At 45.2% G+C, this 17,565-nt stretch overlaps 1 protein-coding gene across 1 annotated transcript in view; it reads left to right on the plus strand.

Annotated features, from left to right (window-relative positions):
- Positions 1–229: 229 nt before the first annotated feature.
- The window catches only part of LOC133400482 (ubiquitin-conjugating enzyme E2 L3), a 35,800-nt gene continuing 18,464 nt past the window's right edge, over positions 230–17,565 (plus strand). Inside the window, exon 1 of the mRNA XM_061673223.1 lies at positions 230–262. Coding sequence (XP_061529207.1) covers positions 236–262 — 27 coding nt within the window. The 5' untranslated portion in view covers positions 230–235. The remainder of the gene's footprint in view (positions 263–17,565) is intronic.

Here is a 17,565-nt window from a genome sequence, read left to right on the forward strand (position 1 = left end):
GGCGTGAATGATGCAGTCACAATCTTTCTTTTTTTGGTCCAAAAACTGACGCCGGACTGTTGTACTTTGGTAATGTTTGTATCACATGCATTGACTGTGTGTGTCCTGTTCATTGACACGTCGGAGCTGTGACGTTCGCAGGCGTGATCGTCAAGCCCCTATCTTCCCCTCCCCCTCCCTCGAGACCCATATTCTCTGCGCTGTGAATTCTGGGAAGTCATACAGACGTTTCAAGATGGCGGCGAGCAGGAGGCTGGCCAAGGTAAATCATCCAATTTCGTTGTCGTCTCATCACCTGCATTGCGTTCAGGTGGTTTGGTGGTTATAAAACACACGATTCTTTCACCCGCGCGGAGACCGGTCCACCTTGTATGTGACAACAACGCTGTTAAACTGTCCATTTTTATGAACGAGGTCACTACCTCGCCGATCTGGTTTTGGGAAGCGAAGAACCCGGCAAATTAGGCCAGCATCGATGAGCAGTATAAAGAGCTGCATTAAGACAGGGAATGACCCCCCACCCCGCAGGAAAACGTATTGAGAGTCGTTTTGTGTGCGCGAACAAGGCGTTGGTCTTCGAGGACGCTCACGTACGACGGTGAATTTCCAAAGGGACAATGCGTCGCCTTTGCTAATCGGCTAACTTGCCGTCCTCGGATATGAGCTGCGTTGCAACTAGCTCGTCTTCGGCCAATGTCGGCTTCAACGAGTTTCGTCGAGGTCTTCCATGCGACGTGTGGAAGACCTCGACTTCATTGTAAAGGCGAGCGGCAAGAGTTGGTTAGCCGGTTAGCATTTACAGCCGGGTCTTTCGGTTTCGTTTAACACGTCGTCGTAAATGAGTTTGACTTAAACTATTCTCCAATATGCTGACTTTTACTCGGATCGAAAGAAATGCTGATCACAAGTGGATATTCGGATAATGTCCTTATTTTATTGTGTTTTGTTAATTTATTTTTTTTCTAGTAAGCGAACGCAGTCCAACAAGTCAAATAGCGTTTTTTTTTTTTTTTTATTATTATTTTTTTTTTTTATAACATTGATTACACTACCTGCTTGCTTTGCTGTCAGAAATAAAGCGCAATATCAGGACCCGAAAACAATCAGATTGTCTTTGATGAGGAACAAGTCATTGATTGATAATGTAGTCATCAAACAAGCATATTTTTAATCAACCTCATACATTCACTGCTATACAGTGGATTAAGTCCGAAGAAAGAAAATGAAGAATGAATTTGACTATTTCACCCACCAGCTCTGAATTATGTACAAGTTAATCATTGACACAACTTGAACTCTACCCGTGCTGACCATAAAATAAGAAAAAAAATACCACTCGGGCTGCACAGTTATGGCTGAACAATCACAATTATTTTGATCAATATTGTAATCATGGTTATTAATCACGATTGGTCCTCATCTTAGGGGAAACATCGTTATTTTTATTGCACTGCTTTTCAACAAATATTTAAGTTTTCAGTGCAAAATGAATCTTGAAGAATCAGTGATAGATAAGAATAAAAAATAAATGAGCCCAAAAATTCTGCAATACCAGGGGCTAACAGAATAAATATTCTATTGCAAAGTGCAATCACGAATTTCAACTTAATGGAAGCAAATGTAGTTAATGCATAAAACGCAATAACATTAGGCGGGAAGCACCGACCTTTCATTTGAAAAAGCCCCGTCAATACAATGAATCGTCAAGGACGGGTAAATCTCCGTTGTTCTGCTTGACCGTTGGTTCGTCGTGCATGGTCAAAAACTGAAAAGAACTCAACAGTTGTGATTTCCCTCTCCATTTATTCAGCGGTTTTTCATTGCAGTCAGGCGAGACAAAAAGTTCAAGTCAAGGAAGCTGATACAACGATTGTTAATAAGTGTCTTATCGTGACACGCCGCTTCTCCGCCAATGTGCTGAGAGCCAACTTCAAAATCAAAGCTTTATGTATTAGTACGTTGAATGCCATTTTAGACTTTTACTTTGAAGTTCGCCATGGGCTACGGCGTTTAATGAAGCCTAAACCATACGTGAGGGGGCGCATGTATGGCTGGCTGACTTGGTTGTGGGCACATGCAAATGAGGCGCTTTTCATATTCAGCAGTGCCCGCAATTCAAATTAATTTAATTGTGCTGCCCTACATACCACTGCAGCGGGGTTGGCACTGGGTCAGGAAACCGCTAAGCCAGGGGTGGGCAAACTTTGGCCCGTGGGCCACATCTGACCCGCCAAAGATTGGTACAGAATCGCCCAAATCATATCAAAATCATGACTACATTCATTTGACCTTGTCCTGTAATCCCGAGTGGTTCCGCTAGGTTGTGCTGTAATGCCGAGTGGTTCCGCCAGGTTGTGCTGTAATGCCGAGTGGTTCCGCCAGGTTGTGCTGCAATGCCGAGTGGTTCCGCCAGGTTGTGCTGCAATGCCGAGTGGTTCCGCCAGGTTGTGCTGCAATGCCGAGTGGTTCCGCCAGGTTGTTCTGCAATGCCGAGTGGTTCCGCCAGGTTGTTCTGCAATGCCGAGTGGTTCCGCCAGGTTGTGCTGCAATGCCGAGTGGTTCCGCCAGGTTGTTCTGCAATGCCGAGTGGTTCCGCCAGGTTGTGCTGCAATGCCGAGTGGGTCCGCCAGGTTGTTCTGCAATGTCCAGTGGTTCCACTAGGTAGCGCAGTAGGTACAGTGATACATAGACTTGAATTTACCTGTTCTGTTTTTACTCTGCGACTGCCCTCTGGACCCTTCTTCAATCATGAGTGGGCCAAAGAAAAGTCGACAGCGTGTGCTGGGTGTTTAAAATAGAATGGCTTACTCAATAATTTTTCACTGAAGTCCCGTCAAAGGCTGTATGTCTAATTTGTTAAGAAACCATTGCGGTTTTAGAGGAATGTAACATCAGCCGTCACTTTTCTACCAAGCATGCTGAATATGCTAAGAGCCAGTCAACACAGGAACTGATGGCTACGGCTCAGTGGTTAAAATAAAGCTTGCAGGCTCAGCAAAACACCTTTATCTGACAAACTGCCATCCAAGATTCAGTCACACAAGACCCTGAAACAGTGCCAGGGGAGCTGCAGATGGAACCGATTGATCTCCAATGTGATACTGTCTTAAAAGAGAAGTTCAACTCTCAAACTGGCGGAGTTTAATGTTTCATGAAGCGCAAACAAATTTCCAAAAATCCGGAAGATGGCACAGAGGATGCTGGTGGTGTTTGGCTCTACATGTGTACAATCTTGGTGAGAAAGTGGAATCCTGCAGTTTAAAATATGCGAGAGTTTTTGTATACCCGAAGACCAAAAGCATTAACTTGGTGTACATTCCCATATAGCATGAAAACAGGCGTCTGCTGTATTTTTGGTGCATTGCACGCATATATTAGATGGAGAGAAGCCAATTTAATGCACAGTGTACTGAGTAAAGTGTGTTCTATGGCGCACTTTATATTGTATAAGCTGTCGATTTGTGTTTTTCGTCATTCTAAACATCCATCCATCCATTTTCTGAGCCGCTTCTCCTCACGAGGGTCGCGGGCGTGCCGGAGCCTATCCCAGCTATCATCGGGCAGGAGGCGTGGTACACCCTGAACTGGTTGTCAGCCAATTGCAGGGCACATAGAAACAAACACTCACATTCACACCTACGGGCAATTTTAGAGTCTTCAATTAACCTAACATGCATGTTTTGGGGATGTGGGAGGAAATCGGGAGTGCCCGGAGAAAACCCACGCAGGCACGCGAAGGACATGTAAACACCACACAGGCGGGGCCGGGGATTGAACCCCGATCCTCAGAACTGGGAGGCAGACGCGCTAACCACTCGCGCACCGTGCCGCCCATTCTAAACGTATTGTTACAAATCTGTACCCAGTCGCTACGTTCAGCAGACATGGAGAGGTCTTTTTTCCATTTGGTGTTTGGTAAGTGCAGTGATCTCGTACATGAAATTAATTTATAAACTTTGGAGAGATTTCTTTGACTTTGCGGGAGAAGCTTCATTATTTGCTTGACAAACTCCGGCAGTTCGAGGGTGCTCTGGAGTGTTAGTATTTTTTATTTTTTATTTTTATTGCTGCTTTTAATTTATTGTATTGAAGAAAGACTCTCCAGCTGTTATTTGGAATTCTTGGAACAGTTCATCACGTGCCCTAACAACATTATTTTTCAATAGTTGCTGTCGGTGGTTCATTCCACGTTGTTCCCATGTACTGAAATGAAGGGGTATAATATTAATTTCGAAATCCGGATCATGCCAGATAGGGAAGATCATACCGGGAGCTAATTGAGATCCTGTCGATTCTAAACTTTGCCACCGAGCCGTTAAGGTGGATGCGATTATTGGATTCTTGAAACATTTATGGCTTTTAAGAACTAGTAGAAATAAACGGGAGTTTTGGTAGGTTGATGTTGTTGCAGTCTGTTTGTTCCAATTCTAGCCAAGGATCACACTCCTCACTGTGGTGCAACCATTTGATGAGGTATTGTAACTGGTTAGCTAAATAATAGTGTTTCAAGTTGGGAGCATTTAGGCCTCCCTCCCGTTTACTTTTCTGAGGAGATTCTATTTTTCTTATTTTTGGAATAAAAAATGATTACAGCAGAATCCGAGGTTTGAAACCATTTAAATGTGGGCTTAAACGGAATCATTGAAAATAAATAATTTATTTGAGGTAAGGTTTTAATTTTTAGCGAGCTATTCTTCCCAGTAATGATATAGGCAAGTTATTCCAGCGTCTTAAATCAGATGAGATGAAAAATCTCAGCTGATTTAAGACTCTGGAAGTGGTGTGTAATTTAGATTGGTTAGCTCTGTGAGTTTTGACAAAATATTGATACCTAAATACTTAATGTTTCCCATAGGAATAGGGTACTCTGGGATTTGATTTGCAGAAGTCCATGAGTTTGCTGTTATTGGGAGTATTGTTGATTTTGTCCAGTTAATAAAAATGTTTTAATGAGATTGAAAACTGCCCGAAGAGAATACTTGGGTTCCTGTAAGTAAAGAAGAATATCATCAGCATATAGATTGATTTTGTGTTCTGTCACGAGTGAGCGGATACCTTTTAATATTAGCATTCTGACGTATAGCGGCAGCAAGAGGTTCGATGAATATTGCAAATAGCATTGGTGAGAGTGGACATCCTTGTCTGGTTCCCCTTTGTGAAGTGATCCTATTTGTGGTGACGGTCGCTTTCGGCAAATTGTATAATGTTGCTAGCCAATGTATAAATGTATCTCCAAAGCCAGATTTGAAGTATTGCAAACAGGAAAGCCTAGTTAACTTTATTGAAAGCGTTCTCTGCGTCAAGTGACATGATGAAGCCAGTCTGGTCATAGTGGATCATCGACGGAAGTACCTTTTCAAGTCTCGCTGCGAGGGCTTTCGAGATAATCTTGATATCTACATGAATCAGTGATGAGGGCCAACAATTCACCGGGAGAGTGGGGTCTTTACCTGGCTTCAGTGATAACTTAATTGAAGCTGTGTTCATATGGCTACTAATTCTACCTTTATCTCATTGACGTCCCGGTTGCATATTTTTGAATGCGTTATGTAATTATGTGATGGTTAAAGGAACATCAAGGCTGTCTTTAATTTGTGTATTTAACTGAGGGATGTTTAGATCCTTAATTAAAGTTTCAATTTCTTTTTGATCTGGGTTGTTCGAAGATGCATATAAGCTGCTATAAAAATTGTAAAAAAATTCATTTATTTCTAACGGTGACTGTGTACAGTTGCCGTTTGAATCTTGAATGGGTGAAATTAATGATTTTTCTTTATTGCGCTGAAGTTGGTTCGCAAGGAATTTCCCCCATCTATTATTGTACTCAAAGTTGGTGTATTTTAACTGTTGTTGTAGAAAATCTGTTCTTTTTGATAAGATAACATCTAACTGATGTTTTGCCTTTTGAAGTTGGGTTCTTAGCGTATCTATGGGATTAATTGCATATTCTTCTGTGAGGTGATTACGTTTTTCCTCAATTCCATTTTAAAATTTTTGTTCGTTTTTTCTTTGTACGAAGAATACGATATGATTCGACCTCTCAAAACAGCTTTCCCGGTTTCCCACAACAGAGATGGGGGATATATGGTTGGGGAGTCATTGAATTTCAGAAACTCATCCCATACCTTCCTCACGAAAGAATCCAAATATTGGTCCTTCAATAGGGACGTGTTGAAGCGCCTTGTTGGTGGAGGTCCCAAATTTGATTAAACTTTTAGATTGAGAGAAATTGGTGCATGATCGCTGATGATGATTGGATGTATTTTGGGAGTAATTCTTTGAGCTGCCAAATTGTTTGAAAGACAGTAATCTGTTCTTGAGAAAGAGCGGTGAATTGATGAGAAAAATGTGTATTCTCTTTTTGCGCGGTTTTTCAGCCTCCAAATGTCAACGAGACCGAAGTCATCCATATATATCTCGTATATTGAAGCATTGTGGCTGATTACTATTTTTGAGGTTTGAGCGATCTATTAGGGGATTTAGCGAAAGGTTAAAATCACCTGCCATAATAATTGGAGACGTGGCTGACAAGTTTAACAAGTGCATGTGAAAAAAGGCTGGATCATCTTTATTTGGAGCGTATACATTGACAATTGTATAAAGCTTGTTAAATATTGTAGCCTGTATAAGTATATATCGGCCTTCTGGATCTGCTACTGTACTATTAATTGTAAAAAGTAGTCTTTTATGGACTAGTATTGAGACTCCTCTTTGTCTACAGTTATAAAAGGCCGAGATAACCTGAATGAAATTCGAGTAAATGAGGCATTTTTCTTCTGATTTAGTAAGGTGCGTTTCTTGAAGGCGGAGGTCTGTTTTAAGTTTAGTGGTATAATCCAGAATCTTAATTCTTTTTGCCTGTGATCGAATGCCATTGACATTCCAAGATACGAATGTTAATTGTGACATATAATGGGTGTGTGTCTCATTTTAAATAGATTTGGTACGATGCATTCTTTGTTGTTGTTTTTTTGACCGTTTTCGGGAGATTTTTTGGTATTGTGTTGACGAATGTTATTTAGAGAGGGTGATAGAGGTGCTATATTTGAGTACTGCAAAGCCAGGGTACATAGAAGGGTAACGAGCAAACACTGAACATAGGAAGCAAACAGTGACAAGGGGATAATATGGCGTGTGGTGGTGGTTTGTGGAGCGCAAAAAGAGTTTTGAGCGACTTGTGCGTTTAGTGTGTGTGGAAACAAGCAGAACAGGATAGCAGAGCGATAGGAGTGAGGATTCATGCTGGTGGCATGCGTGATTCCGGTTTTGTTTATCTAAGCAAAAGTGGAAAGAATGAAACAAAATACAATACATTAATGACAACAGATCAAAAGTAGTTCTTATCGAGAAGACCCAGGGCGTGACGTTGACATCACGAAACAGTTGATCGTCGACATATAGCTTGTCGACAACTAACCACGCTCGTTATTTTTGTGTTAAATACAGAAATAGCACCTGTCACTGAGACTGTGCCTTTTAATGCGGTGCGCCGTATGGTCGCGTAAATGCGGTAAATACATTTGCTTTGCTTTGCTTCAATGTGGGCGTGGAAAGGGAGGGGTCGGCTACTCCGTGTGCTCAATTCCACGTTGATTGGGATGTACGAAGGAAATGTGCTTGGATTCATCCGTACGCACAGATTCATACATCTGGATATTTTTGTGCGTACGACGTTTTCTGGGTTTGAGCGTACGCCATGTTTCAGTCGGAAATCCACGCAAGTCTTTGTACATGAGGCCCCAGGTCTTTACTGAAAACAGGGGATAGATCATGATGTTCCTTAGGCACCTGGGAGAAGTCGACTGGTGTGGCCGGTGGTGGTGGTGGTGTGGTGCAAGGCGCCATGGCAGAGACCAGTGAGGGCGCCATCCACAAAAAGTGGAATGTCCTCACGGTGGTTTCCAGAAATAAGCAGGGGAAATGGAAGTGTTTGGTGAGTGACGGGAGATGACTCGCCCATCCAGGCCATTGACTTTCTTGGGAGACGGGAGTGGTTGGAGAGGGAATTGGAGTTGATGTGCCAATCCTTCGTGAATGAAATTGTCGTCTGCACCATAATCTATAAGGGCAGCTATGGGGGTGTTATGACTGGGACCAAGAATGCATGGAGAAATAGTCATACGGGAGGGAGAGCTTGGGGAAATGGTGGTTTGGCTCACCACAGCGACTCAGGTCATTGTGAGCCTGGTCTTTTGGTCGCAGGGGGCATGTGACCAAGGAAGTGGCCTGATCTACCGCAATAGATACATAGTCGCTGGGTGACACAACACTGACGTTCCTGGGGGTCTAGTCGTGTGTTACCTAGTTGCATGGGCTCATCTGGTGCAGTGGGGGGTGATGAAGGGGCAGTCGGAGGTGAAGAAGGCCCTGAGTGAGCGTAAGGAGGTTGCGAGTGCCTTCCCGGCCCTGAACGGGGTGATCAAAGACCTTCTTGAGTTCGGCGGAAAAGGAATTAAATGACTGGAGGACCAGGGAGGAGTTGTGCCACAACGGCGTTTACCATTTAGCTGCTTTACCGCGGAGAAGGTTAGTGACAAACGGCACCTTGGATTGTTCGATGAGATAACGGTTTTAGGTTGAAAACTGAGGCGCAATTTAATTTTAAGCGGTGTAAATAAATGTTTTTCTGCTTGAAGTCCCCCAGATTGCTTAATTTATGTTAGAACCCCAAAAATTCTCGGGCGGGGGCCCGGGGATCCCCCCCACCAGACACCCCTACAATGTTTTTTTTTTGTGGGGGGGGTCTGTCACCTTTTTCATGCCTTTGGTGTTTGCATGTCTGCAGGAAATATATGCATTAATTCCTGTGTTTCTACTTTTTGTGACATTTGTGTTTGTTGGTGTGCCATGAGATTTTCCAATTGTAAAATATGTGCCTTCGCTCCAGAAAGGTTGGAAATCACCGCTCTCGTCAGGTCATGTATTCTAATCAGTCAGGTCAAACCAACATTACAACATGACAGAAATAACGGGAGCTAATGTACTGTAGTTGAATTACTTTATTTTAATTAAATTACTTCACACACACACCGAAACTGTGGAGCATGATTCAACAGAACGCCAGCATGTTTACGCACAACAGTTAGTGCTAGCACTAGCTTGGTAGGCTACATAACGTTTTGTTGCTAGCTTGCGAGCCGTATCGTATTAAAAGTACATGAACATACCTCAAGCAAGCCTTAAATGAACGTAATCTCCCGAGCACCAGTGACCACCAGCACACATTTTCCCTCATTTTGTTTTTATAATACATGTGTCGCAATGTCGTCGCCATGGTAACGAGTGTATCCGGTCGTGTATGAATTGACAAGATAAGCCCAGTGATCGTAAAAGACGGAATGCGGTGGTATCGGAATACAAGATTTTATTGCAGTCGTCTGACATAGTGCAATTGTGAAATACCAAATTTGTCTTGTCGTCTGATTCACGCATTACATGTTGTCTGTCTCAGACGTGTTGTCTGTCCCATGTTTAAAAAAAAAAAAAAAGAATTAAAAAAAAAACTTTATTGGTTGTCAGATATTTACAGTGTCATTTACCAGGATACAAACTCCTCCTTGCGCTGCAGTCAGCAGATCTAACACCATTCTATTTTGCAATGCAGTGTTCCCTCGTTTTTCGTGGCTAATGGGGACCAGAACCCCACGCGAAAGGTGAAAAACCGCGAAGTAGGATTTGCCCACCTAGGAATTTTCGTGATGTATATGTGGGTACCAGAATGTTTAAAATATGTAAACAGTATTTATACTTTACATATTAGAGACAAAGATTATAACAGCATACGTATTGGCTTAAATCTTTAATTATAAAACCTTATACAGTAATTAACATTTATTATACAGTAGTTAACATTCATCAACAGTGCCTTCTGAGAGAGGCGAATACAGACCATACGCTTCTGAGGCTGTATTTTTATTTTATTTTTTTCGAACCAGCCTTTGCTGGCTGAAAAGCCTCGTCCTCGAGGAGGCGAATGGGTTGAGGTTCATCAGCACCTTCTTCAGCCTCTTCACTGTCGTCATCGGGCAAGATTTTGTCGTAGAGATCTTGTCCAAACTCAGTCTTTTCCCTGCAATCAGCAATCCACAATGCCAATGCAGCTTCCATTTTCACAATTCTCTTATTATGCGGAGTTACCGCACGTTTCGCTTCCTCATTGAAACAGTTTTGCGGCTGTTTGCTTCCTCTTTCTTTATATACCGCACTGTGGATTCATTCACGCCATAATGCCGTGCCACAGATGCATAACTTCTGCCCTCTTTGATCAAATCGAAAAGTTTCACTTTTTAGCTGATGGTCATCATCATCATCTACCTCTTGGGCGCCCCGGAGGAAGCTTTCGCAGGGGCACAGCACTTCGGCGGCATTGTAAGGGCTTGCTTAACTAATCAAAAAAATGATCGCTTCAACAAAAAAAGTTTTTGCAAACACAACAGCGTGGATGAGACTGGCGAGACACAACAAGGGAAGATGCTGGCTGAGGCTGCGATGATGCGCAGCCAATCAGCTCACGGGATAAATGTCGTTGGGTGTCATTATCCTCCCTCCGCACAAATAATCTTCGTTTAGCCTCAGCTTGGCCTTTTTTTCGGTTCTGTGCTTCAGTTAACCACTTTATGGCTACAGTAATGTCCATTTCCAATTTAACTTTTTTTTAAATTACTGGTGGTTCTCATTCTTTCTTCTCTTAATTTTCCTCACCAGTTCTGTTGTGCCTGTGATGGTTAGTTTGCCGTTAAAATCATGTTTCTTTTTCCATCAAGGCAAATATTCCACTGATCTTTCATGATTTTGTTTCATGTATATTTCATCACCAGCCAATTCCCTGCCAACTTGGCTTTTGCAACAACAATTTCCCTTAATTAACTATTGACAACAGTGCAGCAAACAAAGTGAAAATCTCTCTGTGGAGCGAACACAACCTTGTCGGTCTTGTCCGTTTTAGATTCACCTTTTGACTGCAAGAAATATCAACCACTTGTCACTTTCCACCTACTTTAACAGACGACAGCCTTACGTTAACACCCTCAGGTTTCCGGCTGCCCGCTGCTGCGCTTTTTTAGTGACTCGATGCATTCAGACAACACACACTCCGACTCTTTTCACACCTCAACCCTTCCAGTGTAGCACGGACCCTCTTTGGACGGGACTACTCCACGTTTTTGACGTGTGGCACTACCCCCCACAGGACTACCCCACTTTTTTGATTAAGTGCGAAACTTAAACTCCACTTTTAAGGACGTGTGAGACTAAAATCCCTCCTATAGCACGGGACTAAATCCCTGCTTTCTGGTCGAGGCCGGGACTTCCTCCCCCCTCTGGCATGGGAATCAAACCGAGCTCTTACACGCGCACAGACAAGAGAGGTTGCACTCACAGTTCGTGACGCCTTCTCTGTCCTCCTTGATGGTGCCTGAATTCGGACTGCCATCAATCCACGATCCCGGAGGAAGCTGACTCAACCGGCCACGGAAGGTGGACTTCTTTTTCAGATTTCGTCTGGCTGTGCACAGTCTTCAGTCGCCATCAGCAACGCTCCCGAGGACTGCAGATATGCTGGCATCTTGCTCGAAGGACCAAATTGTCAGGGTTATTTTTAACCGACACGCTCACACCAAGGAAGGAGACCGAAACGAGAATCACAACTTGAGTCAATTACGTAATTTTACAAAGTGAGAGCAGCTACAAGAACAAGCACCGCACTTATCTCTCCCAACTTCTCTGAGGTCCTTGTCCTTGCGCAGCTCTTTTTATTAACATTTGGTGGGCGGTTACATTACATTAACACAAGTACAAAAACATGCCCCAATATAGTCATGGTCAGTAGTAGTCTTTCACAACGTCATCACAGCATGTGACTAAAACAAACCAATCACGAGAGATTAACTACGCGGCATTCGACGCGTAGGAACAGTTTTTGCCATGTGCACGTCAAGCTACGCAGAGGGGCCGCCAATTCGTCGGTCACGTGATGCAATGCGGGCGTTCTCGGCCGCGCGACCGTGGGAGTATAAAGAGGACTTTAGTGTTTCATAGGTCATGGGGGGCTGATTGCATCATTGTCATCCAATTGTTGGTTTCCGAGAACTCTGTCTCAACATTTAGTCGTTTTGATATGGAGATTGTAGTAGTGTCAAACACTCTTATTCCGTTGCTTTGGGGTCGTTCGTCTTGTTGTTTGTCAGAGACATCAAACGAATTGATTGTAATTATAGACAAGGGGTTCTTTCTGGTGACGTTGATCCCAATACCTAAATACAAGGTTTTGGGAGGTACCCTTCACACACCATTGGCCGGTCACAGGGAAAGAATTATTCCATATTTCTGTTATTGTCAATAGAATCGGGTTAGTTTCGCCGGGGAGGGGGGTGCCACGTTACCCCTAGACAGTGTAATGTTATTCCCAATACTAAATACGTCGTTCAGATTATTTGTCCTGTGGGCCCAACTCGCTCGCTCTCCCGTGGCCGAAAGTACCTGTGGCCAATCCCCACAGGGGCCAGTCAGGGTGGGCCACCTCAAGTACATTACACACATGTACAGACCCTTTCCCAAAAAAATGTATTTCATGGAAAAGTTTAGTTCCATAGTTCCATTCAAAAAGTTAAACTTTAATAGATTATAGATTCAGGGCCCACATTTTAAACAATTTCAAGTATTCATTTGTAGACTTTACACCGATTTTGTCTTGCTGATTGGTATCGCCCGATATTTAGCATTTTATGCTGGTCGGCTTTAATGTCGTCATTCGCCGATCCGATCAATGGCGCAAAAGACATTTACGCCGCGTCGCCATCGTGCACAGTATATTTGAATCCAAAAGCTCATTTATTTTTAGCCTTGTCGCGCGTCTTTTGACGTAGTATTGGAAATATCTGACGGCCAATAGTTATAAAAAAAAAAAAAGCATGGTGGTGGTGTAGGACAGACAACACATAATACCCGGATCAGACTACAAGACAAATTTGCTCTTTCACGATTGCGCTGACTGATTAGAATACACGATCTGACGAGAGCAGTTATTTCCAACCTTTATGAAGCCAAGGAACATATTTTACAATTGAAAAATCTCACGGAACATCAACAAACAAAAATGTCACAAACAGTGGATACATTAATTTCTGTATGTACTTCTTGCCATCTAATAGAAGACCATTTATCATTTGTTCTGTCTGTCACTATGCCTTACTGGCATAAGTAGATGAACAAAGATGCATTATTTATTGGAAATATAATGTTTTGAATACACAAGTATATACAGTAAATGAACAGGGCATTTAAATACACATTCCTTCATCTTGTGATCGGTTATCGTTTTTTTAAACTTGGTGGTCGGCCCCAAAAATCCTGACCGTGTAAAGCCTAGTTTTAACTGGTCATTTACCTGGTAAATAAAATTTAAATAAAATAAAAATCTGATTGCACAAGGCTTCCCATGGGCTCACCACCTGTAGGAGGGGCCATAGGGGTCGGGCGCAATGCGAGCCGGGCGGTAGCCGAAGGCGGGGACCTTGGCGATCCGATCCCCGGCTTCAGAAGCTGACTCTAGGAATGTCACCTCTCTGGCAGGGAAGGAGCCCGAGTTGGTGTGTGAGGTCGAGAAGTTCCGACTCGATATAGTCGGACTCTCCTCCACGCACAGCTTGGGCTCTGGTACCGGTCCTATCGAGAGGGGTTGGACTCTCTTCCGCTCTGGAGTTGCTCACGGTGAGAGGCGCTGAGCAGGTGTGGGTATACTTATTGCTCCCCGGCTCGGCGCCTGTACGTTGGGGTTCACCCCGGTGGACGAGAGGGTAGCCTCCCTCCGCCTTCAAGTGGCCTGACTGTTGTTTGTGCCTATGCACTAAACACCAGTTCAGAGTACCCACTCTTTTTGGAGTCCTTGGAGGGGGTGCTGGAGAGCGCTCCCGCTGGGGACTCCATCGTTCTGCTGGGGGACTTCAATGCTCACGTGGGCAATGACAGTGAGACCTGGAAGGGTGTGATTGGGAGGAACGCCCCCACGCCCCCCCCTCGATCAGAACCCGAGCGGTGTTCTGTTATTGGACTTCTGTGCTCATCACGAATTGTCCATAACAAACACCATGTTCAAGCATAAGGGTGTCCACACGTGCACTTGGCACCAGGACACCCTAGGTCGCAGTTCGATGATCGACTTTGTGGTCATGTCATCGGACTTGCGGCCGCATGTCTTGGACACTCGGGTAAAGAGAGGGGCGGAGCTGTCAACTGATCACCACCTGGTGGTGAGTTGGCTCCGATGGTGGGAAGATGCCGGTCCGACGTGGCAGGCCCAAACGGATTGTGAGGGTCTGCTGGGAACGTCTGGCGGAATCCCCTGTCAGAAGGAGTTTCAACTCCCACCTCCGACAGAACTTTGCTCATGTTCCGGGGCAGGCAGGGGACATCGAGTCCGAGTGGACCATGTTCCGCACCTCCATTGCTGAGGCGGCCAACCGGAGTTGTGGCCGTAAGGTGGTCGGTGTCTGTCGTGGCGGCAATCCCCGAACCCGTTGGTGGACACCAATGGTGACTGATGCCGTCAAGCTGAAGAAGGAGTCCTATCAGGCCTTTTTGGCCTGTGGGACTCCTGAGGCAGCTGATGGGTACCGGCTGGCCAAGCGGAATGCAGCTTTGGTGGTCGCTGAAGCAAAAACTCTGGCATGGGAGGAATTCGGTGAGGCCATGGAGAAAGACTTCCGGACGGCTTTGAGGAAATTCTGGTCTACCATCCGACGTCTCAGGAGGGGAAAGCAGTGCACCATCAACACTGTGTATAGTGGGGATGGGGCGCTGCTGACCTCGACTCGGGACGTTGTGAGCCTGTGGGAAGAATACTTCGAAGACCTCCTCAATTCCACCGACACGCCTTCCCATGAGGGAGCAGAGTGTGGGTTATCTGAGGCAGGCTCTCCTATCTCTGGGGTTGAGGTCACCGAAGTGAATAAAAAGCTCCTCGGTGGCAGGGCCCCGGGGGTGGATGAGATTCACCCGGAGTTCCTCAAGGCTCTGGATGTTGTAGGGCTGTCCTGGTTGACACGCCTCTGCAACATCTCGTGGACATCGGGGACAGTGCCTCTGGATTGGCAGACTGGGGTTGTGGTCCCCGTTTTTAAGAAGGGGGACCGGAGGGTGTGTTCCAACTACAGGGGGATCACACTCCTCAGCCCCCCTGGTAAGGTCTATTCAGGGGTGCTGGAGAGCAGGGTCCGTCGGGAAGTTGAATACCAGATTCAGGAGGAGCAGTGTGGTTTTCGTCCTGGCCGTGGAACAGTGGACCAGCTCTACACCCTTGGCAGGGTCCTCGAGGGTGCATGGGAGTTCGCCCAACCAGTCTAAATGTGTTTTGTGGACTTGGAGAAGGCGTTCGACCGTGTCCCTCGGGGGGGCCTGTGGGGGGTGCTTCGGGAGTATGGGGTACCGAGCCCCCTGATAGGGGCTGTTCGGTCCCTGTACGACAAGATTCAGAGTTTGGTCGGCATATCCGGCAGTAAGTCGGACTCGTTTCCGGTGAGGGTTGGACTCCGCCAAGGCTGCCCTTTGTCACCGATTCTGTTCATAACTTTTATGGACAGAATTTCTAGGCGCAGCCGAGGCGTAGAGGGGGTCCAGTTTGGTGGCCTCAGTATTGCATCTCTGCTTTTTGCAGATGATGTGGTTCTGTTGGCGTCATCAAGCCGTGACCTCCAACTCTCATTGGAGCAGTTCGCAGCCAAGTGTGAAGCGGCTGGGATGAGAGTCAGCACCTCCAAATCTGAGACCATGGTCCTCAGTCGAAAAAGGGTGGCGTGCCCTCTCCAGGTCGGGGATGAGATCCTACCCAAAGTGGAGGAGTATCAAGTATCTTGGGGTCTTGTTCACGAGTGAGGGAAGAATGGAACGGGAGATCGACAGGTGGATTGGTGCAGCGTCTGCAGTGATGCGGACTTTGTATCGTTCCGTTGTAGTAAAGAAGGAGCTAAGCCGAAAGACGAAGCTCTCAATTTACCGGTCGATCTACGTTCCTACCCTCACCTATGGTCACGAGCTGTGGGTCGTGACCGAAAGAACGAGAACAAGCGGCCGAAATGAGTTTCCTCCGCAGGGTGTCCGGGCTCTCCCTTAGAGATAGGGTGAGAAGCTCGGTTATCCGGGCGGATCTCAGAGTAGAGCCGTTGGTCCTTCACATCAAGAGGAGCCAGATGAGGTGGCTGGGGCATCTGATTCGGATGCCTCCCGGACGCCTCCCCGGTGAGGTGTTCCAGGCACGTCGCACCGGGAGGAGACCCCGGGGACGACCCAGGATACGCTGGAGAGACTACGTCTCTCGGCTGGCCTGGGAACGCCTCGGGATCACCCCGGAAGAGATGGATGAAGTGGCTGGGGAAAGGGAAGTCTGGGCATCCCTGCTAAAGCTACTACCCCCGCGACCCGACCCCGGATAAGCGATAGAAGATGGATGGATGGATGATTGCACAAGGATGCACTCCCTCTTATAACTGGCATGTGTGTTCAGAAGTAACTGATTACATTCAAACTTTTATTTTTTAAGTGGAAAAAAACAACATGCATCAGGCCTTACAAAAACATTTGCTTTATCCACTGAAATGACTGGTTGAAGAAGCTGTTTGCTGATCAGACTTATGGCGTGTGTGTTTGTGTGTGAGAGAGCGAGAGAGAGAGAGAGAGAGAACATACCCCAGAAGATGCATGTTTTGCACTTGTGACCAAAAAAAAGAGCTTATATTGCCACATGCACAGCCAACACATCTGCAACTTACTGCAAGTTTTTTATCAAGTCAGAAGTGGGCTGAAATATCCAGGTTTGGCAGTGAAAAAATTACGCTGCATGTTAAAGCTGTAGTTTTCCGTAGTCTATAATGTAAACACGGGTCACACACGGCTGTCATGACTCACTTTGTCTCGCTGAGCCCAATATAGAAGACTTTGTGCACGACGTGTCTAAAAACTCTTTAAAACGAAATAAATAAATAAAATGGATCCGCAAGTACAACCCCAATTCCAATGAAGTTGGGATGTTGTGTTAAACATACATAAAAACAGAATACAATGATTTGCAAATTATGAATACACTACAAAGACAAAATTTTTCAGGTTCAAACTGATAAACTTGATTGTTTTTAGCAAATAATTAGCTTAGAATTTTGCTTAGAATTTTGACTTTTGAACTTTGCGTCGATAACAGTCCGGATGGTTCTTTTACTCTTTGGCCCGGAGGACACGACGTCCACAATTTCCAAAAACAATTTGAAATGTGGACTCGTCGGACCACAGCACACTTTTCCACTTTGCATCAGTCTGTTTTAGATGAGCTCGGGCCCAGAGAAGCCGGCGGCGTTTCTGGGCGTTGTTGATAAATGGCTTTTGCTTTCCATAGTAAGAGTTTCAAGTTGCACTTACGAAGGTCACGGGCATTCAATCTCGGTTTTTCAGCCTTGCCGCTTACATGCAGTGATTTCTCCAGATTCTCTGAACCTTTTGTTGATGATATGGACCGTAGATGATGAAATTCCTTGCAATTGTACGTTCAAGAACATTGTCCTTAAACTGTTCGACTATTTTCCC

The sequence above is a fragment of the Phycodurus eques genome, chromosome 3, assembly GCF_024500275.1.
Source record: "Phycodurus eques isolate BA_2022a chromosome 3, UOR_Pequ_1.1, whole genome shotgun sequence".
Lineage (NCBI taxonomy): Eukaryota > Metazoa > Chordata > Actinopteri > Syngnathiformes > Syngnathidae > Phycodurus > Phycodurus eques.